This window comes from Gymnoscopelus microlampas (assembly GCF_963454915.1).
Source record: "Gymnoscopelus microlampas genome assembly, chromosome: 8".
Taxonomy (NCBI): domain Eukaryota; kingdom Metazoa; phylum Chordata; class Actinopteri; order Myctophiformes; family Myctophidae; genus Gymnoscopelus; species Gymnoscopelus microlampas.
In genome coordinates this window covers 49,107,709-49,130,727 of record NC_139945.1, presented here as the reverse complement: position 1 = coordinate 49,130,727, position 23,019 = coordinate 49,107,709, and the positions used below count along the sequence as shown (strand labels likewise).

General features: G+C 45.8%; 1 protein-coding gene across 2 annotated transcripts in view; it reads left to right on the top strand.

The window, feature by feature from the left end:
* Nucleotides 1-23,019, top strand: part of bcas3 (BCAS3 microtubule associated cell migration factor) — a 346,365-nt gene that overhangs the window by 111,946 nt on the left and 211,400 nt on the right. The window contains exons 17-21 of one of the 2 annotated variants that reach the window (XM_084065508.1): nucleotides 1,563-1,607; nucleotides 8,001-8,125; nucleotides 8,391-8,556; nucleotides 10,162-10,262; nucleotides 18,654-18,754. In XM_084065508.1, coding sequence (XP_083921634.1) covers nucleotides 1,563-1,607; nucleotides 8,001-8,125; nucleotides 8,391-8,556; nucleotides 10,162-10,262; nucleotides 18,654-18,754 — 538 coding nt within the window. The remainder of the gene's footprint in view (nucleotides 1-1,562; nucleotides 1,608-8,000; nucleotides 8,126-8,390; nucleotides 8,557-10,161; nucleotides 10,263-18,653; nucleotides 18,755-23,019) is intronic. The other variant, XM_084065509.1, reaches the window with a different exon arrangement.

Below are 23,019 nucleotides of genomic sequence, written 5' to 3'. Positions count from 1 at the left end.
TCATCTGAGACCCCAAGGTCCACTTGGCCTTTATTCCTTCTGTGGAGCTCTCACCCCACTTCTCCACTTTGTCTCCCACTGGCATCCGTCCATTTACCCAGCAGGAGGCCCGCAGTCGGGGCTCGGTACGTCGGAGAGGGCTCACAGGAGGGTAGAGTACACCCCCTCACTCCTCCACCCTGCATCACCCCCACATCCCCCAGACTCAGTGGAACTAAGACCCCAGCACTAATGGTACACCCACCCCCCACTACGCAGTCTGATTAGCAGCCGTTTTACCAGGGGCCTCCGTTACAGTAAACCCCTCCGTCGAATGTCAACCGGTGCTGCTAGTGTAAGACGTTCTGTGGCACATTGTTGCTCCCTCTCTCTCCCAAAGGCCACTTGTTTTGTACTTGTTTCCCCCCTTTGCTCACATCCGTGTACCAGGACTAATTTGAGACTCTGCGCTATCGTCTGGAGGGATCCAGGCGGATGCAAACGAAAGCGATAAAATAAAGAATTGAAGCAGAGTGCTTTGGTTGGCCAGGGATCCTGTTTTCATGACTTGGGGGAGGCTGGCTGGCCGGGACAGAGTTCAGTCTCATCGGGCCATTATTGCTGTTGGGAAAAGGCTTATTTACTGTAAACAGTTTACGGAGCTCTGTCACTATCTCTGGATGTGCAGGATAAACACAGGAACACACTCCTACTCCTAATGGCTTGTAAACACTAGGAACACACACACACACACACACACACACACACACACACACACATACACATACACATACACACACACACACACACACACACACACACACACTCTCATACTGACACACACACTCGCACACACACATGCTCAAAAGACAGTAGATTCTTGTGTGCGCACGCACGCACGAACATACATACACATACACAGGCACACGCACACACTATGTCCTTGATAACATAATCACAGTGAATACACTCACCCACACCCTTGCTTCCAAACACAGGCATGCAAGCACTCACAAAGACAATGGTCACCCACAAATACACACTGGTGCTATAAAAAGACAGCACATGCAACTCCTCCTATCTCAACAGGCTGAAGAGTTCCATATATACAAATCACATAAACCCTCGCTAATCGCAACAATCAAATCTGTTTTCCTATCAGTTTCCTGGTGTCACATTTCTTTACATGGTTGGCTTCAGACCTGCATTGTGCACCTCATTCCTTTTAAAGTTAGAATCTGCAGCAAAAAAAAAAAAAAAAATTAAAGATGGATGACTACAGAAGTATGCGGACACACTACGTCTGCCAAATGTACAGTATGGTATCACACTTTACAGAACAGCTTGAGCGCTCAGATCACGGAGCCATCCCCCAGGTTCTCAAATCCATCTTAGCGTACGGACATTCTGTTTCCTGCCCGATGCGTTGTTGTGCGCTTAAACAGACACGTCAAAAACGATGTAATGTGAAAACTGTGCTTGCCGGAGCGTGCTAGTTTAATAATGGTTTTTCCATCTATTTTCTGTCTCTCTCTCCCTTCCCTCCCTCCCTCCCTCCCTCCCTCCCTCCCTCCCTCATGAAGACCCTACCTCTTTGGGGTGGGATGTTTTGCCATTAAAACTCCATGGTGAGTTTTGCCTCAGCTCCTCTCTTGGACGCATGCTTCTATATTCTCCCACAGCATACCGCCTCCATTGCCTCTCTCATTTGTCTCTGGGTATATTTTCAACACATTCCACACACAGTTTGTTGAGTCATACCTTAGGGGAAATAAATATTACAGAAGAGGCTATAGCTTTACCCTATTTCTAACCCTTTTTTGTGCAAACCTTGTGTTTTTTTTTCTTTTTCCTATTGCTGGCACTTTCACTGTACAGTATGTTGATGTTGTAAGTCTCGTTGAATACACTTTGTTGTTGTTAAAGGTGGACGCAATACATAACCAAACAAAGTCATTTTCATGTTGTTGTATACATGATGCTGTGCTGCTCCTTGATAGCCATTGAACCGTGCATCATGTATTGTAAAGTAAGGTTATGCTGTAGTACAGAGTGTTCTAGGTGGGTACGAGGCATTTGAGAAGTGACACATCTCTCTTTTTCCCCCCTTGCTTTGTGGTTTCTTTGAACCTCCCACCACCAAAAAAAACACATCTCTCCCTCTTTCACTTTGCTTGGACCGTACACGATGCCTTCTTTTCAGTTTTTTTCCAAGAATAACGCCTTTGTGTCAAAACGCATGCTGTTCTAATTTCCTTTTTATCCGATTTGGTTACATTTTTGTGCGTATGCATGCAGCGAGTGCTGAGCCCTCCTTTTGTGAATAGTGTCTCACTTGCTCACGGCGCACTGTTTTGCTGTTGACTTTTAATGACATGACATCATGGGGTAACGTTGTAGTAACTGATGTGCCGTCTTTCCCAGGAAATCTTCGTTTATACTTACATTTTGTTGTTGTTGTTGTTGTGAAAATTTTCTTTTTAATGATTATCAATATTTTTTGTTTGGTGTTTTTTCACTTGGTGTTTCACTTCCTATTCTTTGAAACACTTCACCTTAAACTCCACAAATATTTTTGTATCGTTGCTCAGCCCCCAATTTCGCGGTCGCGAAATTTCCACCAATCAAAGTTCCAAATCTGAGCCTGTGAAGTAAAGCGTACAAACTAGATGCACTTCATAGTTGCGTTTCAGGTCTCTGCCCTATAGCGCGGACCGAATGGCTGAAGACGTAGCATTTTTTGTATTATTATTTTCTTATTCTGTGCATGGCGCTCCCTAGACGCAGACCTCTCTCGATACTCACGGGGGCTGAAGAGCGGTCTCTTGTCAACGCCGTCTCGTGAAATCAGATGCTTACAAGCTTTTAAAAGAAGCCCCATTATGACAGAGTCACTTATGGAGAGATGATTGAGTGGCTCCGCGAACTGAACTTTTTCCCTTCCCTCCCCCTCCTCGCCAGGTCCTCTCTGTCGACTTGATTCACTTTAGAAAATGAATAGCATGTGGTGCCTTCCCCAAGTCTTGGGTTTCTCCTTTTGTTGTGGGCAGTCACTCATACTTTTTAATTGAAGTTTTTCTCTCTCCCCCCTCTCTCTCTCTCTCTCTCTCTCTCTCTCTCTCTCTCCCTCTCTCTCTCACCCTCCCTCCTTCTCCTTCCCCCTCGTGCTCCATCCAGGCCCTTAGTGATTTCAGAGAGTATGCTTTTCAAAGGTCCACATCATTAGCATTGGAAATCGTGATCCTCACAATAACTGCCTTCCGCTCAAATTCAGGCTAGTTAAAGCTATATCGTTTTGCCTAACAGCATATGCCTTGGGACGTGGGGTATGACAGTTCATTTGTCAATTCTCGCTTTGGTGTGTGTGTGTGTGTGTGGGTGTGTGTGTGTGTGTGTGTGTGTGTGTGTGTGTGTGTGTGTGTGTGTGTGTGTGTGTGTGTGTGTGTGTGCGTGTGCGTGTGCGCGCGCGTGCTTTGGGGGGTAATCAGGCCCTCTGAGAACTCTATAGAACACTGACTTGAGACATGATTTTTTTGGGAAACAAAGCCTCTTTTCTTTCCTTTGCAAGGGCACAGTGTACTGTAACTGTGTCTCCTTGAATTTCCACTCTTCAGAGCTCTAACATCCATGCGCTCCCGCCATCCATTTCTTTCTCAGCAACAGAGAGGGGGACGGAAGGCCCTGACCACATCGTCCAATTACATGACCTCACACCATGCTCAGGCTGGTTAAATATAGCTCGCATGGTGTGAAACCCAACCACCTTCTGATCCAACGCCTCCTCTTGGCTGTGTTAGGGCTCCGGACAGAACAATAAATACACTCCGAATGTTAGGAAATTGAGTTGGGTTTGTGTCAGAACATTGGATGCTCAGCCTCCATTGTTTACGGTGAGTCCCCTGTGGTTGTCATTAGTGCAGTCTGTTCTGTGCAGCCCGAAGGCCGCCTCCGTTGTGTAAGGGTTTTTGTAAAATAATAAATGTGACGTTGAAGGATGTGTCCTCCACATGACTGCCCAAAACTGGCTCCCCCTCTCTCTCTCTCTCTCTCTTTCTCTCCCTTTCTCTTTATCTCTCTCCTCTTCCCTCTCTCTTTTCTTCCCTCCTTTTCTTCCTCTATCTCTATGGTCACAGTCTTAATGCAGACTCCTTCACTGACATGTATTAACCATATGGCCCACAGCGGCCTGCCGGTTTCCCCGTGTGTCGCACGCTCCCAGCTCTTTGTCGCTGGACGACCGGCTCAAGTGGACTCTATCGTATTTGTTTACTGCGCAGGCCCTGAAAATAAATGGAGGCTGCCACAGGACTTCCATCCCCCCATGGCGCCTCACGTTAGTCCCGGACATTGTAATGCGAAGAGACTTTGATGGTGGATGTCGCAGATTGAATTATGCCCTTGAGGAAAAGCTATTAGCTCAGTCAAGAGTCCTCATTTGTTAAATTAAAAGTGGAAATGACATGCGAGTAGTCTTTTCAGTGAATTAAAATTAGAGAGAAAATGGACGCCGCTCCCTGGTAAAAGGCGATACTATGGGAAATCTGGTGCAGGGAGAAAAGGGAAACAAATGCTATTTGGCTTCTGTTTAGTGACATCCATCTCCCCCCACTCTCCTATCCCACTCTGTATATTTGTGTTTCATAATTTATTGATATTGGGTTACATTTTTCGTAAGTTACTGCCATTTGCCAGCCCTCCCCACCCACCCCCTGTCCCGCCGTGAATGGTTCCTGTCTTCCATATGGAGTCCAGAATTAGGCTTCGTCTGCTGGAGCCGTGCCTCTCTGTCGCAGGGGCAGAAACCTCAACACTTTCAAGCCACTTCAAGTGAGACCGAGAGGAAAAGGATGATTTAAAACGCAGATGAATAAACTTTGGCGGTCAGTCCTCTCCGAAGAGGAGAGGAGAGAACCAAGCTGTGATCCTGATCCTGTTGGCAGGCGCTGTGCTGCGCCACGCTACCCCAGGCCTTTTTCAAAGACACGCAGGCACAGCTCATCAGCGCCAGAGCCTACGGCGGGGTGCCACTGTTATATGCTCCCATCACAGACTCACATGGATTGGTATGTGTCTGTAGGGTTGTGTGCGCGCGCTAGTGTCTTGGTCAGTTTGCCGCGTGGTCCTGAATCAACCGTCTCCCCTTTGCTGGGCCGTGGAAGAGCTGTTTACACACCAATTTGTCATTGGTCCTTTCCTCCTCTCACTTCAAGAAAACATGTCACATTTAAACAGTGTTATTCCTAGATTTATTATTACAGCACCATCTGCGTCCAAAGACAACATGAAGAATAGCGAGGGGGATAAAATATCTTCCGTTTCACCGCACACATCGCCAGCCCCCTCTGCCCCCCCCCCCCCCTACCCCTTAGCCCTCACCCTCCAAAACCAACGTCAAGTCGCTCTGGAATAGGATTTGTGTTTCCTGGGTTATTGAAACCGGTCAACCACAGGGCTTTTGAGGGTTTACATTTTTTTTCCAGCGACAGGAGAGACAGAACACCAAGGCTTACAGCGATTAAACACCTCGCAGTAGAAGAGCCCAGACTTTGTGGCACTCCCACACGGCCAGAGTCGGGAATATCGTTCCATCTCTTCTCCCACTCAGAAAGCCGCAGCGCCTCTCTGGGGCAGTGAAGTGAAGTTATACGGTGTCCTGTGACCACCAGATACCTCATTTCCCCCTTTCCCCCTGCCCACCATTTGCCACACTTATAGCCGTTTTTATATTAATGGATTAAGAGTCTGGTGTTTAGTCTTCTCGGCCTCACCGATATCTACTTCGATATGGAGTCGGAGAGACGGAGATTATAGAGTCGGAGGACGGAGAGGACAGGAGACGGTCCGGAAAAGACGAAGTTGAAAGGAAGAGTGAAGCCTATAAGCCAAGTTGTCCTCAGAGCTGGCTGACCTCTGGCCATCCAGGCCTGTTTGCTTAGCGCTCTATCTCTCCTGGTGGCGCTGACAGACCAACAGATCCGAGGAGGAGCAAGGAGGAGGAGACAAGGACGTCCCAGTGCTAGCCAAGGCAATATCCTGACCGTCGCACTATCTCTCCCCTCCATCTCCTTCAACACGCACAGCTTACTGGAGATATTTGGTTATTCAGCCCCTACCCGCGAGCGCACGCACACACACACACACACACACACAGACACAGACACACACACACACACACACACACACACACACACACACACACACACACACACACACACACACATACAGAGCATTAAAGTTGTCCGGAGGCCTTCCTCTTGTCTTCCCTCTTCCCCCTCGATCCTTCCTTCACACAGCGTCGGCTAAACAAAGACACAAACGTCTCCCCGCGTCCAGGGAGTCATTTACGAGCCGATGACAGTCTGGAGGGAAGTGAGAGAGCGAGAGTGGAGGCTGGCAGTGGGTCATTCAGCACCTATTAGTGTGACAGCTAGTTCAACTACAGGACACGCAGTCCTGTACAGTGAGGGGAGACTTTGCTGCTTGGACCAGTGGCCTAAACATGTACTGTCCCGGATTAATTTCTACTTTGTCACTCAACCCTTTTGAAAAGTGTATTTTCATTTGAAAAGTATGTCATTTTTGTCAAGTGAGGAAGTATAAAACCCAGCCCTCAGAGAGTTCCTTTATTTATTTATTTATGTATTTATTTGACTTGCCTTTCAGCTGTCTTAAGTACCCCCCCCCCCGCCCCCACCCAAGACTTTTCTTCTCTCTTTCTTTTCCTCTTTTCTTCCTTCCCAGCAGATGAGTGTACATGTGAGTGAGTGTGTGGTTTCCCTCAAGGGTCAAGGTTAAGCACCCCTCTGGGGAGCATGAGACACCGCCCAGGTCTCTGACCCTAAGCCCGCCTCGCTCCTGATCTGCTCGGGACACGTTTTACTGTCCAGGTCGGTTATGAGGCCGGACAATAATACCAGACCCCTCGCTACTGTTTTCTGATCAGTTCCATATGGGGAACCCTATCGCAGCTGAGAAGCCTTTCTGTGTCTACTTCCTCTCAAACGGTCCTGACATGCTGAATAATCCAATAACTCCCAATAAATTCTCAGCGGCGGCTGACTCGCAGTGAGACAGTCAGGCATCGGAGTGAGACGGCCAGGCTTCAGGGTAAGACAGCCAGGCCTCGGAGTGAGATAGAGTGAGACGGCCAGGCCCCAGAATGAGAGGGCCAGGCCTCAGACTAAGAGAGCCAGACATAAGAGTGAGACAGCCAGGTCCCAGATTGAGAGTGAGATGGCTGGCCACACACACACACACACACACACACACACACACACACACACACACACACACACACACACACACACACACACACACACACACACACACACACACACACACACACACACAGGCTTCATATTTAGCAAGTATATTATGCTCATACATAAACATACAGCATTTAATATCAGGCACTAGTGTGCCTGAGATGTGGAAAGACCTAATCAAGTCACTGAAGTGTGTATGCAATGTAGGCCACAATGACATCACCTTTCACCACACTCTGACACGTCCCCCCCACACACACACACACACACACACACACACCATCCATTTTACACTGGAACATGAACTTGAGTGATGGATGAATTCACGTGTACAGGAACATGTTGTAATGCATATATGCTCAGACCATTGGACTGGTTTGGATTATTTCCTGAATAATTATTATGTAAATAGTCATCTCTGTCCTCTCAGTTACACAGAACATGTGTGATTTATCGTTATTACTGGATATCTTTTGTGGGCATTTTATTGCTTCCCTCGCTCAGCTTCTTGCATGCCATCTCTTTTTGTTTGTAGATGTCTTATAGTGTCCGTATATACCTGCCTCAACAAATGTTACATGTTTCGTGTGTGGAGTACAATTTCAAATCATTCAAAATGTCCTTTCGCTCCCTGTCACTGCTTATTCAAAGTTATAATTTATTCTCTGATTGCTGTTGTGTACAGTGGTAGTAGTGTATTGGTCATATGTCCATTTTCACTGTACCCCTGTATGTTTTTGTTTGTCCCCTCTGAAGCAAAGCTAAGCCACCGCCTCAGATCTCGCCCAGCAAGTCCAGTGGCGGGGAGTTCTGCGTGGCCGCCCTCTTTGCCTCCTCACGCTCCTGGTTCATCACCAACCCTAACATGAAGAGAGAGAAAGGTGAGCCCAAGGCCTCTCTCTTAAACTGCACCCCACCCCTCACCTAGACTCAGCAAGCAAGTCAGTTCAAAACGCACAGTCCAAAACAGTCAGTCACATTAAGTCATAACGACATGCTTAATGTCGGGGACACAACCTCTGTAAATATTTTACTGCCTTCAGGAGTGATCTTTGACCTCAAGTCGTTTTCTGGTTATGGGCATGAGGTTGCCTGAGTCTCATTTTAAAGGTCCACAGTAGAGTTTACGTCCCTTCCTCCCTCCAGATCAGTCCAGACAGTCCGTAGTGGACTCTCTCTACATCCTCAGTTGCTACGGTACCTTGGTGGAGCACGTGCTGGAGCCTCGGCCAATCAGCACGGCCCAGAAGATCAGTGACGACACTCCTCTGGAGCTCAGCACCTGTCCACGTGCCTGCTGGACTCTAGTCAGGTAGAGACCGCACAATCAACCCACTTTGATTTTTTTTTGTTTTAGTTTGTTTAAAACTTAACTTGCATAAACTGCTGGACACAGCATATAATATTACTCCTTGCTATTACTCCTTGGTATTACATTTTTAATCAATTTGTCAATGCATTTTTTTTTTTTCCACAAGATTTTAAATCGGCCAAAGTTATTCCTCTCTACAAAAAAGGAAGCAAACTAGACCCGGGCAACTACCGTCCTGTTTCAATTTTAAACTCAATATCAAAAGAAAATGTAATGGAAACAGATCAACACCTATCTATTATCCCATGACCTTCTGTTCAAATTTCAATCAGGATTTAGGAAGTCACATTCCACAGACACTTGTCTGCTCTATCAAACTGATTTGACAGTAAATAAGTTGACATGGGACATAGGAATAAAAATATCAATCAATCAATCAATCGATAAACGTTCTCAAATAAAAACCTTTTAAAACTCGACTTTTTTCAAATTGATTAGAAAATGTTGCACTTCTTTTTATAGGCCTATCTGTCAAAACTAGGGCTGGGACTCGATAAAAAAAAATCAAATTAATTATAGGCTTTGTAATGAATAAATATAAATTAATCACATTTTAATCGCATATCAATATTTGACCTTAGAATATTTTTTTTTCAATTCAAATGGATTTTGGTATACGAGTGAATCAATGAATAGTGAATAAATACATAAGCTTAACATTCCCTGCCATTGACAGAGATCTCCGTCATTTCAAATCCAACACTTCACTGTCATTGTCGGAGATCTCCGTCAATTTAACAAAAAATCATGCTTTTAGAAATTACGCTAGAGGGTGCTCTTCGCCAACCCATGAATGATCCCTTGACTGAAGGGAGAAAAAACACATCTAGCTCGGATTTCTTTCTTTTTTAATGAAAATGAGCCATATTCAATTTCTCTAATTAATTAATCGAAATGAATCAGTCAAAGTCCCAGCCCTAGACAAAACATATCGGACAGTGGTTCTAAAAGTGGGGTCTGGACCCCCCCCCCCCCCCCCCCCCCCAGGGGTCCTTCAGATTAACCGTATACACGTACATTGGCCATTTAAAAATAGCCAATCGCCAATGCTATTATAAAATAAATCTTGAAAAATAGCACAAGCAATTTTGGCACAAGCAAATTTTCAGATGGGGGTCCGTGGCCAAATACATATTAATTGAGGGGTCTTTGACATGAAAAGGTTTGAGAACCACTGGTCTAGGCCTCTACAAAAAATCGGGATCAGCATTCCACCCAAAAATCTGTCTCCGGTCAGGCTCTAGCATGGACTCAGATATACATACTGTGCATAGACATACCGTACAGCACACACGACCGCAGCATAGATGCAGACAATGTGCGGCGTTGGCAGGGTGCCATTCCTGGCATGTGTAGCAATGCGAAAGGCATCGTTTCCCTGTGATCAGAGGTTATGTAGCGCAACATGTACTCTGCACAACGTGCACTCCAGACGTTGACACATGTGCTGCGGCATCAGACGCGAGGGACTGGAGTCCATTTGATGCTCAGCAGGGTGAAACCTTCTATAACGTCTCCCTGTCTGACTTGTGTGTTGTGGAACAGGACGCCACAGTGGAACGAGCTACAGCCTCCCTTCAACTCCAACCATCCCTTGGTGCTGTCGTCGGACCTCGTTCAGTACTACCAGTACCTGCTGGCTGGATGTAAGTGCTGCATATCTCACCTCCCCCATATACTCGCGTGTGTGCGTGCGTGTGTGTGTGTGGGCGTGCGTGCGCATGTGTGAATGTGCGCGTGCAGGTATTACTGTCCTTTTAAGGTCCAACAGTTTGAGGTGTTTTGCATTGCGAGGTCCAAAAATGCCAGACGCCACAGGAAAAGGTTTGTTTTCCAGGTTAGCAAATACTTTAACACATTCACTGCCAGGGGCTTTCCTAATGCTGGCAGGTAGCTTCTGCCAGCATTTTTAAGCATTCTGACACCTTTTTCAAGAACCACAGAATATTTATCTCCAGTATGATCGATCCCATGATGGTTGCTAATCACGGAGGAAATCACTGTGCTTCCGTGAAATTTTTTTTCTCCATAAATACATAGTAAAAAAAAATAAGTATATAGGAGCCGAGATACAGGATTTTGAAGTAATAAGTAAGCAGGAAGTGAAAGGGGCAGTAAATCTTCGGATCACGTTATCTTTCTTGCGTTCTGGACGTTTTTCCCCCCAAAAAATAAAAAAACATAACATATCCGTCTTTGGCGATTAACGGTTGGATTTGAAAAGAGGGATATATTTGTCTTTGGCGGTGAATGTGTTAAGAGGTAAGGTAACCATTAGGAAAAGATTCAGATGGGTTAGGGTTAGGATTTGGAGTAACACTTGCTATGCATCCCATGTCTATCTTACATTATAAGCATATGTATAATGCATGCAATGCATTTATAATCGGATCATAACACTCTATAATTATAGTCAAAGGCCTCATACTAATACTTAGTAGGGCTTTATAACAATAATCATAACATGACTTGACTTACAAGGTCAAGTATTATAATACTTCATGATCACTAATACTAGACACACATTTTTTTGGGTGTTAAGGATCATAGTGTATTACCTTACCTCATGATTTCTTATACCTGTAATTATACAGTTTTATGAGCACATTGCATTTAGAATGTGTCGTCATTGTGTTATAAGCAAATTATAATGAATTATGTTTATAATGCATTACAGACATGGGATGCATAGCAAGTGTTACCAGACTGGGCATTTAGGGGCTAGATTCAGGGTTAGGCATTTGGGTTAGGATTAGGCTTAGATTTAAGGATAGGTTTAGGGTTGAAACTAGCAAGAAAAATGGTAAATCTAAAATTAGCCATCCTAGTCCATTGCTGTCCTCACAAGCGTAGAAATACAGACCTGTGTGTGTGTGTGTGTGTGTGTGTGTGTGTGTGTGTGTGTGTGTGTGTGTGTGTGTGTGTGTGTGTGTGTGTGTGTGTGTGTGTGTGTGTGTGTGTGTACACTGTATATTCAATTCATTCAAACTTTCATTGTTATTTCATTTGACCCAAGTGAACTGCAAAACATTTGTCTGCAGAGAAAACGCATGTAAACAAAACGCTACAGACGATATAAACAGTACAACAACTACACAAGTCTGTTTTCCCATGGGGCATCACATTCTGGTACAATGGTCTGAATACTTACAGTATGCACATTTTATTCATTACATCACTGACGCAGATTGTGGATTGACACAAATTATTGTTTATCTTCAGTCTTCAACATGACTGCTGATTTGATTCTGGATACAGATGGAGCCAAATATTATTAAAACACTCCTCACAATCCACACTAAGAACTTGCTCATAATAGATGCAATTTGGTCAATTAGGGCATCTGTTCTGTACTCAGAAGCCAGAGAAATGATTACTATGGTTACAACAGCATCACCGACGCTCTCCTGTCAGCAGCACTATGATTTCAAATCTGAATGAGGAAATATAACCTGAAATAATACATTTGATCTGGCAAGAGAGAAGTATTTGTGAATTTAAATACATTTCATGTAGAAAAGTATACTTACTTACTATACTTGATGTAGAAAATAGAAGCAGCAACATGCACTGTATAGTATAGTGTGCTTTTCTAGTATGTATATTTTGTTCAGATACATGATGTGCACTCATGTATTTATTTATTTATGCACCATACTGTTAAGGCAGGCACACTCTCACTCCCGAGCATGTATGTTGTGTTTGTGTGCGTTGGTGTGTGTGTGTGTGTGTGTGTGTGTGTGTGTGTGTGTGTGTGTGTGTGTGTGTGTGTGTGTGTGTGTGTGTGTGTGTTCACCATTAGTCAGAGGGGCGCTGGTCCATGCTCTATTGATTTGCCATGTTGACTCCCTGTTGGAAGCTAGTCGTCAGCCTCTTATTGGTGCCACATGCTGAGAAGGGGCCCTTTCAGGCAGTGGCCATAACTTCTCTTCTCTCCAAGTCCTCAGAGGGAGATAAGGCATCTTTTCCATTTCAAGTCCTCTGCACCCTATCAGACAGACTATCAGCTTTTCCGTTCAGTGCGGCGCCTTAACCCCAGCCCTCTGTCGCTGGCCGCGTCACTGCCTGCTCCTGGACACACTAGCACTATGCTAATAGACTCGCACTAATTAGCACAGGCCCCCAAACTCCCTCTAATTCAATAACAAGTCCAAAGAGCAAAAAGCACTTTAGGTTGACATCGGAAAGGCTAGTCCGCCAGTCCATGGAGTGGCCACGGATGGCCACACATGTAATGAATCTGTCTCCGGGAATCAGCCAGCCTCGCTGCACGCACCACATTGTAAATACTAACTCGGTAATTAGCTCTTGTAGGAGGCTTGGGGTGAGCGGCCGTCGCATCTCCAATAATCTCCCTACTCATCTCCGTTCACTTGTGCTGCGCCCCCAGGTCTAACTGGTAGTGTCAGAGCCATGACGATTAGCAGAGGCAATGTGAGCAGAGGTAGAGGGGGCGCATAATGAGAAAGAGTCATTGCGTTAATGTTTACATCCAATTAGTGATAGGCACATAACTCGGGCCGCTCTCTGCCTTCATCCTTGCAGCCCAGCCACATGATATGGCGTGAGCTGAAGCAAGGGCAAGGCAGTGTGCACAGAATTGTACAGCCTCTTGGTCCGCTGCCATCCGCCTTCTGGCCGATGTGCCACCACACAACACACAACACCACCTATGCAGGCGGACTTGCACAGTGCCACCTTCCATCTGGGAGCTTTGCACCCGAGCAGTGACTCCTGCATCCTGTCCGTGGCACGCTTGGCCGCGTCGGCCTTCTATGTTCTCCGGGGAGTGGTGCTTGGCACAGAAGAGGAGAGATGTGATCCGGGAGAGAGGGTCAATTTGACCCCGGGACAAATTACACCACAGACATACGCACCCTGTCCAGCTGTCTCTCTCTCTCTCTCTCTCTCTCTGAGCGTAAAGTTCAGCAGCACACTGCACTCGTCCACACGTGCGCGCACACACGCGCGTTCCTCCCTCCTATCCCCTGCAACACAAACTGTGTTATCAAGGTCTAGTTTACATTGGCAATAGGAGGAGAGTGGAATCAAGAGGATGAAAGGGAGAGTTCTGTAGATAAAGTCAAGCCGACGGAAGCTCAAAAGTAGCGACGCCAAATGAAAAGAAATATCTACGCTTTGCCAGAGCGAGTCTTGACCCGGCTAACTGTCGAATACAAGCAGAGGGTCCGTCTGACTCTCTGAATCTGACCCAGGAACGCCAGAGTGCTGATTGACAGCTCATGGTCTCTGGTCTCGTGGCTCTATATTGGATGACCCGGCCTGATTAAAAATGCAGTACGCAGGGAGAGGAGAAGAGGAGCAGAGGGGAGGGAAGGAAGGAGGAGTGCACAGGGCCGAGGTCAGGCCAGCCGGAGCCTCCAGGACGGGATGATAAAAGGCAGCCGTGGCGCCACTTCACGGTCACTATCTCCACCTGTCCATCTGCCCCCAGCCAACCGCTGGCACCACCCAGCAGCTCCACACCGCTGCCTGGGGAAGATAAGACTGACAGAGATGTACAGGCTCTGGTACACACCCTGCCAAGTGCACACGCACGCACGCACACACGCGCACGCACGCACGCACGCACGCACGCACGCACGCACGCACGCACGCACGCACGCACGCACGCACGCACGCACGCACGCACGCACGCACACACACACACACACACACACACACACACACACACACACACACACACACACACACACACACACACACACACACACACACACACACACACACACACACATTCTCTCTCTCTCTCTCTCTCTCTCTCTCTCTCTCTCGCTCTCTCTATCTCTCTCTCTCACACACACACACACACACACACACACGCACACACACACACACACACACACACACACACACACACACACACACACACACAGAAGTACAGATGAGGAGGAGATATTACAAGTTGGCTTCATAAACGCTGTTTCTGTCCAGTTTTCAATGCTTGAAGAAATCCTCACTTTTAGTAGATGGGCTGTTGAAGCACTTTAAGGAAAGAGGCCTTCTCTCTCTCTCTCTCTCTCTCTCTCTCTCTCTCTCTCTCTCTCTCTCTCTCTCTCTCTCTCCCTTCCCCCCCAATCTTGCACTTCTCTGTCTCTTTCCTCCCCTCTCCCTTTCTAAGTACCCGGAATGAAATGAGAGGAGTAAATGAATGGACTGTATTTTGTGTTACCCCTGAGGTGTCTGCAGTGGGTTTCAAAGCTGTAATGGTTGGAATAACAGTATCAGGCCTCCATGATTAATGTGAGGTTTTTTTTCAGTCTCAGTTGCTACATTAATTCTTTGACTTCCATTAATGTTTTTTTTTTTCTTTCTTTCTTGGAGGACAGTGTTTAGCTAGCTGTTGGCGGTATACTGTATGTGTTGGGACACCTCTCTCTCTCTCTCTCTCTCTCTCTCTCTCTCTCTCTCTCTCTCTCTCTCTCTCTCTCTCTCTCTCTCTCTCTCTCTCTCTCTGGCCACAAAGTCACTCTGAAGCAAACAAGCAAGTGAATAATTTACCTCCAGGATTTCTGTCCGGCTCCTTTGAGCCTGGCAACAACAGTAGCCAGAGACTCACATCCCCCTGTATCATAATGTGCTAATTGTACTGACTGACTGACTGACTGACTGACTGACTGACTTATTTGATAGCTGGCTGGCTGACTCATTGGCTAGGTGGCTGGCTGACTGACTGACTGACTAACTGACTACCTGGTGTGTTGGCATGGCCATTCTCTTGGGTCTTTGAAACCCATGGCAGCCCAGCCACAGTTACCCCATCAATAGCCCTAATTGCCCAGAGAGAGGGTCTGGGGCGAGCATTTTGGAGCATCAGGTGCTTGGTAAAGAGAGACCCTGGCGCCATGACTGGGTCAGTAATCAAAGAGAGAGAGAGAGAGAGAGGGAGGGAGAGAGAGAGGATGGGGGAAGTGGAGCTCTTGCTGAATGAAGGAACTGTCAGTCACATTGGTCTTGAAGGATATATAATGATTAAGCTATGCCAGAGTACTACTGGAAAGAGAGGAATGTGAGACGAGGGGAGCGGAGACGACAAAGTGAAAGGAGAGGATCAGAATAGAGGAGAGGAGAAAAGGAAAACAAAGGGGGGGAAAAAATCAAACGAAATCAAATGAATGCTGAGAGAGAGAGACAGAAAAAGAGATAGACAGGGGGACAGAGAACGAAGGGAGGAGACTTCTATCCTGTGTCCACTCTGTGTTCCAGAGATATCAGATCGTTAGCCTCCTTATCTGTCCCTGGAGATCGGCCTCTCTGGACCCCCTGGCCCCAGGCCCTCGGGGGTCAGGCTACATCAATACCTGGCCAGGCTTTGTTCTTGTTCTGCCTTCCTGCTTCACTGCCCTGGCTAACGGGCCACCGGCTACCACCACCACCTCACGCACGCACGCACGCGCGCACACACACACACACACACACACACACACACACACACACACACACACACACACACACAGCACAACACTGCTTCCTCCACAGTCAATAAAAGCTCTTTGACACAGACGCCTCTATTATAGACCCATCCAGGATAGATTTTTTTTTTTTTTTTTGGCCTGTGTGTGGCAAAAGATGAGGGTGTTTCTTGAGGAATGCCAATCAGAGTTCTCATGTAGATCAACCCAACAAGCTGTAATTTTTGAAGGGGGCGGGCTTGACATTTTTTTAATTATAAAAAAAAATGATGATGCTCTCTTATCTTTTACATCATCATCACATCACTGAAGCAAACAGGACCTGGTTTGCTGACTCGCTCGTTCAGCAGTTTTGAGCGTGTTCCGTTCATTTTTCCAACTGGTTTTCATAAGTGTTGTGCAGTAATTCACTGCATTTATTGACATCATTTCTGCTGTAGATGTACAGTACGTCTTTGAGTGTTCGTGCTTTGCATTTGCACTTAAAAGATTTTCCGTGTCAGACAGCGGCATTGATGCTCTCTCTTAAGAGAAACAGTAATGGAGACCACAGCGGTCGACTGGCCGGACAAGATGGCTAGATACTGTATGTCTGTAACTGACTGGGGGTCAGTCTGCCTCCTGACACACACACACACGCACACACACACACACACACACACACACACACACACACACACACACACACACACACAGAAGGCTGTCTCTTAGCTTGACCCTTAGGGATGACCACTAGCTTCCCACAGCGCTGCCTATACAATCTGGCCAATGAGAATCACCTCCCTTTCCCTTTCCAACACAGACACATGCGCACACACACACACACACACACACACACACACACACACACACACACACACACACACACACACACACACACACACACACACACACACACACACACACACACACACACACACACACACACGCACACACACACCCCTTCTGGAAACCTGATCCAGCCGGCCAACCAACTGCTGCCGAGCATCAATAATTAATTAGGGAACAGCTATTGGCCCCAAGGGTCAGAGAGCAAGAGAGAGAGAGAGACAGAGACAGAGAGACAGACAAAGAGACAGAGAGAGAGAGAGAGAGGAGGAGTCCTGATTTTGTTTAATAAGTAACTCAACACAGGGTTTATTCTTCATGAGGCTATCAGAAGATCAGCACAGAAACCCCTCTCTCTCTCTCTTTCTCGCCCTCTCTTTCTCACTCCTACCTACTTCACCCCCTTTCTCTCTGTCTCTCTCTTTCTCTTGTGGTTGCACGCGCGCACACACGCACGCACGCACGCACACACAGCAGCAGGTGTGAGTTGTGTGTCAGAGAGCATCAGTATTTATTGTGTGTCAAACTCACCAGAACATCTCTACACCTGGCACACGTACCTGCATGCGCACACTTGTGTGTGTGTGTGTGTGTGTGTGTGTGTGTGCGTGCGTGCGCTCATGATTGCGCATGAGTGTTTACCGTATACATGTATGTATATGCAAATGGGTGCATGTATGTATCGCATACGCCTGTGAATTACAGTATGTGTACGCAGATGTGCACGTGTATGCATGTGTCTGTGTGCATACGTACATAAATAAAACGTATATGTATGCTTGTCAAGTGTGTGTGTGTGTGTGTGTGTGTGTGTGTGTGTGTGTGTGAGTGAGATGAAGACATCACATCCTTGTGTGCACCAGATGTGAACTTGACAACTTTATTATTCCTTCCCGCGTTAAACAAAGACGTATCCCTGAGGGAGGGGGCAGAGAGAGAGAGCGAGAGAGAGAGAGAGACATCAGGGCTCATTCTCCACGGCTGCTTATTCAAGCTTGCAAGTGCTCCATCTGTCTGAGCCTCTCTCTCTCTCTCTCTCTCTCTCTCTCTCTCTCTCTCTCTCTCGCGCTGCTGACGGGCACAGACACACATGGGTGCACACACACACTGAGGTGCAGCCAGACACACATGTTGCCTCTCACTTGTCCTTACACATGCTCTCACATGCACTGAGGCACGCATGTGATCTGCCCCACATGGCTGCATGCTGCATGTGTAGAGAGACGTGCACATTTGAACGCTTAAGCCCCGTTGTCAAAACTTTCGGTACATTTTTTGACAGTTCTTTCGCCCATAATGACAGGCCCGGGCCCGAATTAGGGACGCAGGTTGCAAGTGCTTAAAGGAGTGGTTCACCCAAAAAATGACTTATTTTCTATCAATTGCACACCCCATGAAGCCTTGAATCCATGGATTTATTTTTGTTTTTGTGGCATTCCTAAGCCAATAATTTGATTCCCGTCTCCTACCGGCTAATGTATCCGGTAGGAGACACAAAGTAGATTGTTTGTGTCTCCTACCGGATACACACCCGGTCATCAAATTATTGGCTTAGGAATGCCACAAAAACAAAAATAAATCCATGAATTCAAAGCTTCATGGTGTTTGCAATTTATAGAAAATAAGTCATTTTTTGGGTGAACTCCTCCTTTAACTCCCTCTTGTCGGTTTCACTCACTCCTTTTAACAATTTCAGAACGGCAAACACGCCTGCAGTCACATGCCAAAAGGTTCTGATTCTCTTGTGTGTGTGTGTGTGTGTGTGTGTGCTTTCAGTGGTGCCCCCAGGGAGCCCAGGCCCCATCACGCGTCATGAGTCCTACGACAGCCTGGCATCGGACCACAGTGGACAGGAAGACGAGGAGTGGCTCTCTCAGGTGAGACGGACACCTCCGCACACATCCAGGCCGTTAGGAGTAGACCTGGGTACAGCCATGATGACACAGTACCTGTCGGTGCTGCAGTTCCTAACTAAAGATGTATGTATTTGACCCATTAAGACCGGGAACGCATCTGTGTCATTTCAAGATTTCTTTGGCTATAAAAAATAACACCCAGTGTGAAGTGAGCGCTGCTATTTATGAGTTATTAATTTCATCATGCATCTCGGTAGCCAATCACAGCACGTCCTGCGAAGTGACGTGCTTACATTTTTGAGCGGTGTAGCCGCTCCTATAAGTGGGGTTGCGACCCATGACCCATCCGTCGTGAAAATTTGTCTTTCGCTGTACTGTGATTGGCTGATGAGTCAGACCACTCTGTGATTGGCTTGCGAGACGCATGATGAAATTCATAACCTATAAATATCACCACGCACTTCAAAAAAAACATTTTTTTTAAAAGTGAGCTTCCATTACTGTGATGACCTTAAATAACACCGCTCACTTCACACTGGGTGTGATTTTTTACATTATTATTAATTTCATCATGCGTCTCGCTAGCCAATCACAGCGCGTCTGCGAAGTTTGAAGTTAATTTCATCCATGTGTATCGCTAGCCAATCACAGCACGTCACACTGGGTGTGATTTTTTATTAGCCTATGGCCGTGTTTTCCACAGCATGGCGTCACAGCGAAAGCCAAATTTTCACGACAGAAAGAAAAACTTTCACCACGGATGGGTCCTAAACCCTCTTATAGGAGCGGTTGCACCGCTCAAAAAAATAGCAGATATACAAGCTCATTTCACGGAACTCTGTGCCGCACTATGAGCTTGTAGATCTGCTACTTTTATTGCAAAACTTTGGAATATACATATTTTTATGTATTTAAAAAAAAAAACATATGTTGCTATATGATATCAGTGGTTCTCAAAGTTTTTTCCTGGCAACAACCCCCAAAATGATATGTATTTGGCCGTGGACCCCCATCTCAAAACTGTTTCATTCCAGGCGCTATAAGCTGCTATTTTTGAATAGACAAGGAAATCTTAAAATGACACAGATGCGTTCCCGGATTGAATGGGTCAAAGACTCCACGCAGCACTGCGCTGCAAGAGTCATTACGCTTTAATCATGACACTTAGATCCTTCCCGTCAGTGAACGTTTAATCAGTTAAACCTACTGTATATACTTAATTGACCGGAGTCCCCCAGGGGTCTGTACTAGGCCACCTCCTTTCCTGCGGGCCCCTCATGGGACTAGCAGCAGTTCAGGAGGTAGAGTGGCTGCTTGGAACTTGGAAGGTTCCTGGTTGGGTGGCCGGTAACTCTCCAAACAAACATCTCAGATGAACATCATTCTCAAGAAAAGTTCCAAAACTGGAACTTTTCTTTTCTCTGCTTTTTAAATCATAATTGCAAAAACTTTCATTGGTATACAATTCAATGTGTTTGGTCACATTTAGGAATTTATTTTTTATAAATATATCCTCCTATAATTTGAGTAACCTCTGTCCGTTTGTCTGTAGTGGTGAAGCTACCCGGTTCTCCTCAGTGGCTGGAGCAATTGCTCTGATTTTGCACACAGCCATTGACCATTACCATCTGAACTTAACTGTGAAGCCCGTTTTTCCATTTCATCACATCTCAGCTTATTATTAACGTTTATGTCTCAAACAATGGTGGACTCTTGATCAAACTGCGCATGTGTCGCGTCGCGCCTGTGTGTGTCTACAGCACGGACGTTTTACCACCGGTCTCAGTAGCGGGGGGCGGGGCGGGTGCGGGGAGAGACAGGCGAGTTGAGTGAAACGAGTTGGGGAAGCACACTGCTCACGCCACAGGACATGCAATAACCCCACGATTGCAACTACTTTCGCCTGCACACTTCACCGGGTATGGCCTAGTATATATAATTACTTCATTCTCTGGTTGTTTTGTTATTCAGTTTTTTCTGTTATTCTCGACAGATAATTGGGGCTGGGGTTCACAAATAACACACAGCATATACCATACATACTGTACTGTACATGCACATTCTAAAGGTTCTTGCATACAAAGTCAACATTTTCCATATAATGATGCTAATTATAAACTAAATTAGAGTTCATGTTTTGTCCATAACTGCTTAGACACCTGCATCATTGTCATCTGTCAAAACTATCTGGGAAACCGTTTAGGGTTTCTTTTGTTTTCTTTTGACTTGACTTAAGCCCTTTGCTCATAGGCCCGCCACTGACAAATGTCCTCCATTTCTCACTTGGTTGTTGGCGGTTCTTTCGAGATCTCCCCAGTTGATCTCACTCCCAGACATTTCTGCCTGGACACTTCTTTATTCATCTGTTACTTAAATGTTTCCTTAGAGGTTCTATTTCAGGGCTTGTCGGTGATGTTTGTGGCAGGTTTTCTGAGGGTTTGTCCGATCCAACTCCACTTTCGCTTTTGAATTTGTAATTCAATGGGATCCTGGCTTGCACTTTCCCACTGGTCCACATGACTTACTTTTTCTCTCCTCAGATCTTAGATCTTAGAAGTATTTTTGCATTGGTCCTTATCATAAGCTGCAATCTGAGACGTATTTTAACCCATTAAGACCTGAGGCGATTCTTAAAAATGTTTTCTAAATCCTAACAGTTTTTTTTTCTTCAAGATTTTTCAAAAATAGCAGATCTACAAGCTCATAGCGCGGCACTCAGTGCCGCGCTATGAGCTTGTATATCTGCTATTTTTGAATAGCCAAATAAATCTAAAGAGACACAGATGCGTTCCAGGTCTAAATGGGTTAAGAAATAAAACATGATTTGATGTATGGCATTTTCAGTAGTAGTGGGGTCAGTGATAATAATGGAAATTTGGGTGTCTGTCACATGAAAAAATGTGAAAGCCCCTGTCTTAAACAAGTTAAACCCTATATACAATACTTAAGTTCACAACACTTTGTTAGCTTGTAATTTTGATCAGCTATGTTCTTGAATGTTTGCCTATTATGACATGCCCAGAATAGGGACGGGAATACGGAAGTGGGTTCCTGATGTGGTTCACAGTTATTCTTTTAAAATGTTGTGAGGTAATTGGAACACGCACCCCGCTGTGTTCAGTTTGGTTACCCATCATGCCGCTCAGGCCCTCGTGCTGACAAGTAAACTCCTTACATTTGCACCATCAATAATTCCAAGACATGAATAATTGAATCGGTGAAATGTGCCCCACTTACCCTGCAGATGCCTTGGTTAGTATTCACCATGATAGTTTGCCAGGAGCCAAACCTTCCATTGCACAGAATAAGGTGGTGAAGTTGGGTAGTTGGTGACGGTGTCATGGGTAATGCAGTCACTGGCACTGCCAGGTTGATCTTAGCCTAATCGTTGTGAGGGCGTCAGTGCTATTCAAGTTGGCAGTGTCCATTATTATTAATAATATTTATTTTCACCCCTGTGTGTCTGTGTATGTTGTCTGAACTATAGAACTAGAACTAGAACTAGAACACTGTTCAGCGTCAAATTTCATGTGCATGCTGCCAGCAAGGAATCCCGAATATTTTTCACATCGGTCACCTATACGGCAATGTTATTTTTAGCAAATTGATCATCTCAAACCCATCGTCCCTCCAGTCTATGGGATACACGACCACCAGGCTGTGGAATGGAGCTAGCTAATTGGGCACAATATGTCTATGCGGTGTATGGGAGCTACAGTACACTATCCTACTATGCCTCATAGTTGATAAGGTCTCATTAGTGCAGTTTATAAAGATTGCTACGTCTGACTCTTCCACACAGCGCCTGGCACGTATGACATGCGTATGAACTTGGTTTGTGTGACAGTTCAGCATCTGTCATCACAGAATATCAAACCCCTCCAACATCTGCACTAGCTACACAAATGGCATTACTATTGAAATCATGATAAAAAAAATAAAACAGCCCAAGGAGAACATAGTGTTGTAGATTAATCTTCTTTTCAGGCAAGACCCCTGAAAGAACTTGGATGAAAAGGCTGGGTTAAGTAAGGCACAATAGTCCTGCATGTAGAGAAATGCTAAATACGTATAGGATAAGAATGGCCAGATTGAATTAGGGTCCAGTCTCTGTCTTGCGGATTTCATTATATCATATCAGTGGCCTTCATTAGATTATCAGTAGGCATTTTGGCGTTGGGTTGGGATTTGGGATTGATCGGCCATCCCTTAATGAAATGTGAGGTTTGTGACCCTGTGTGTCAGTTGTTTAGCCCGCTGCCATGCGGAGCCATTTGCTGCCTGTC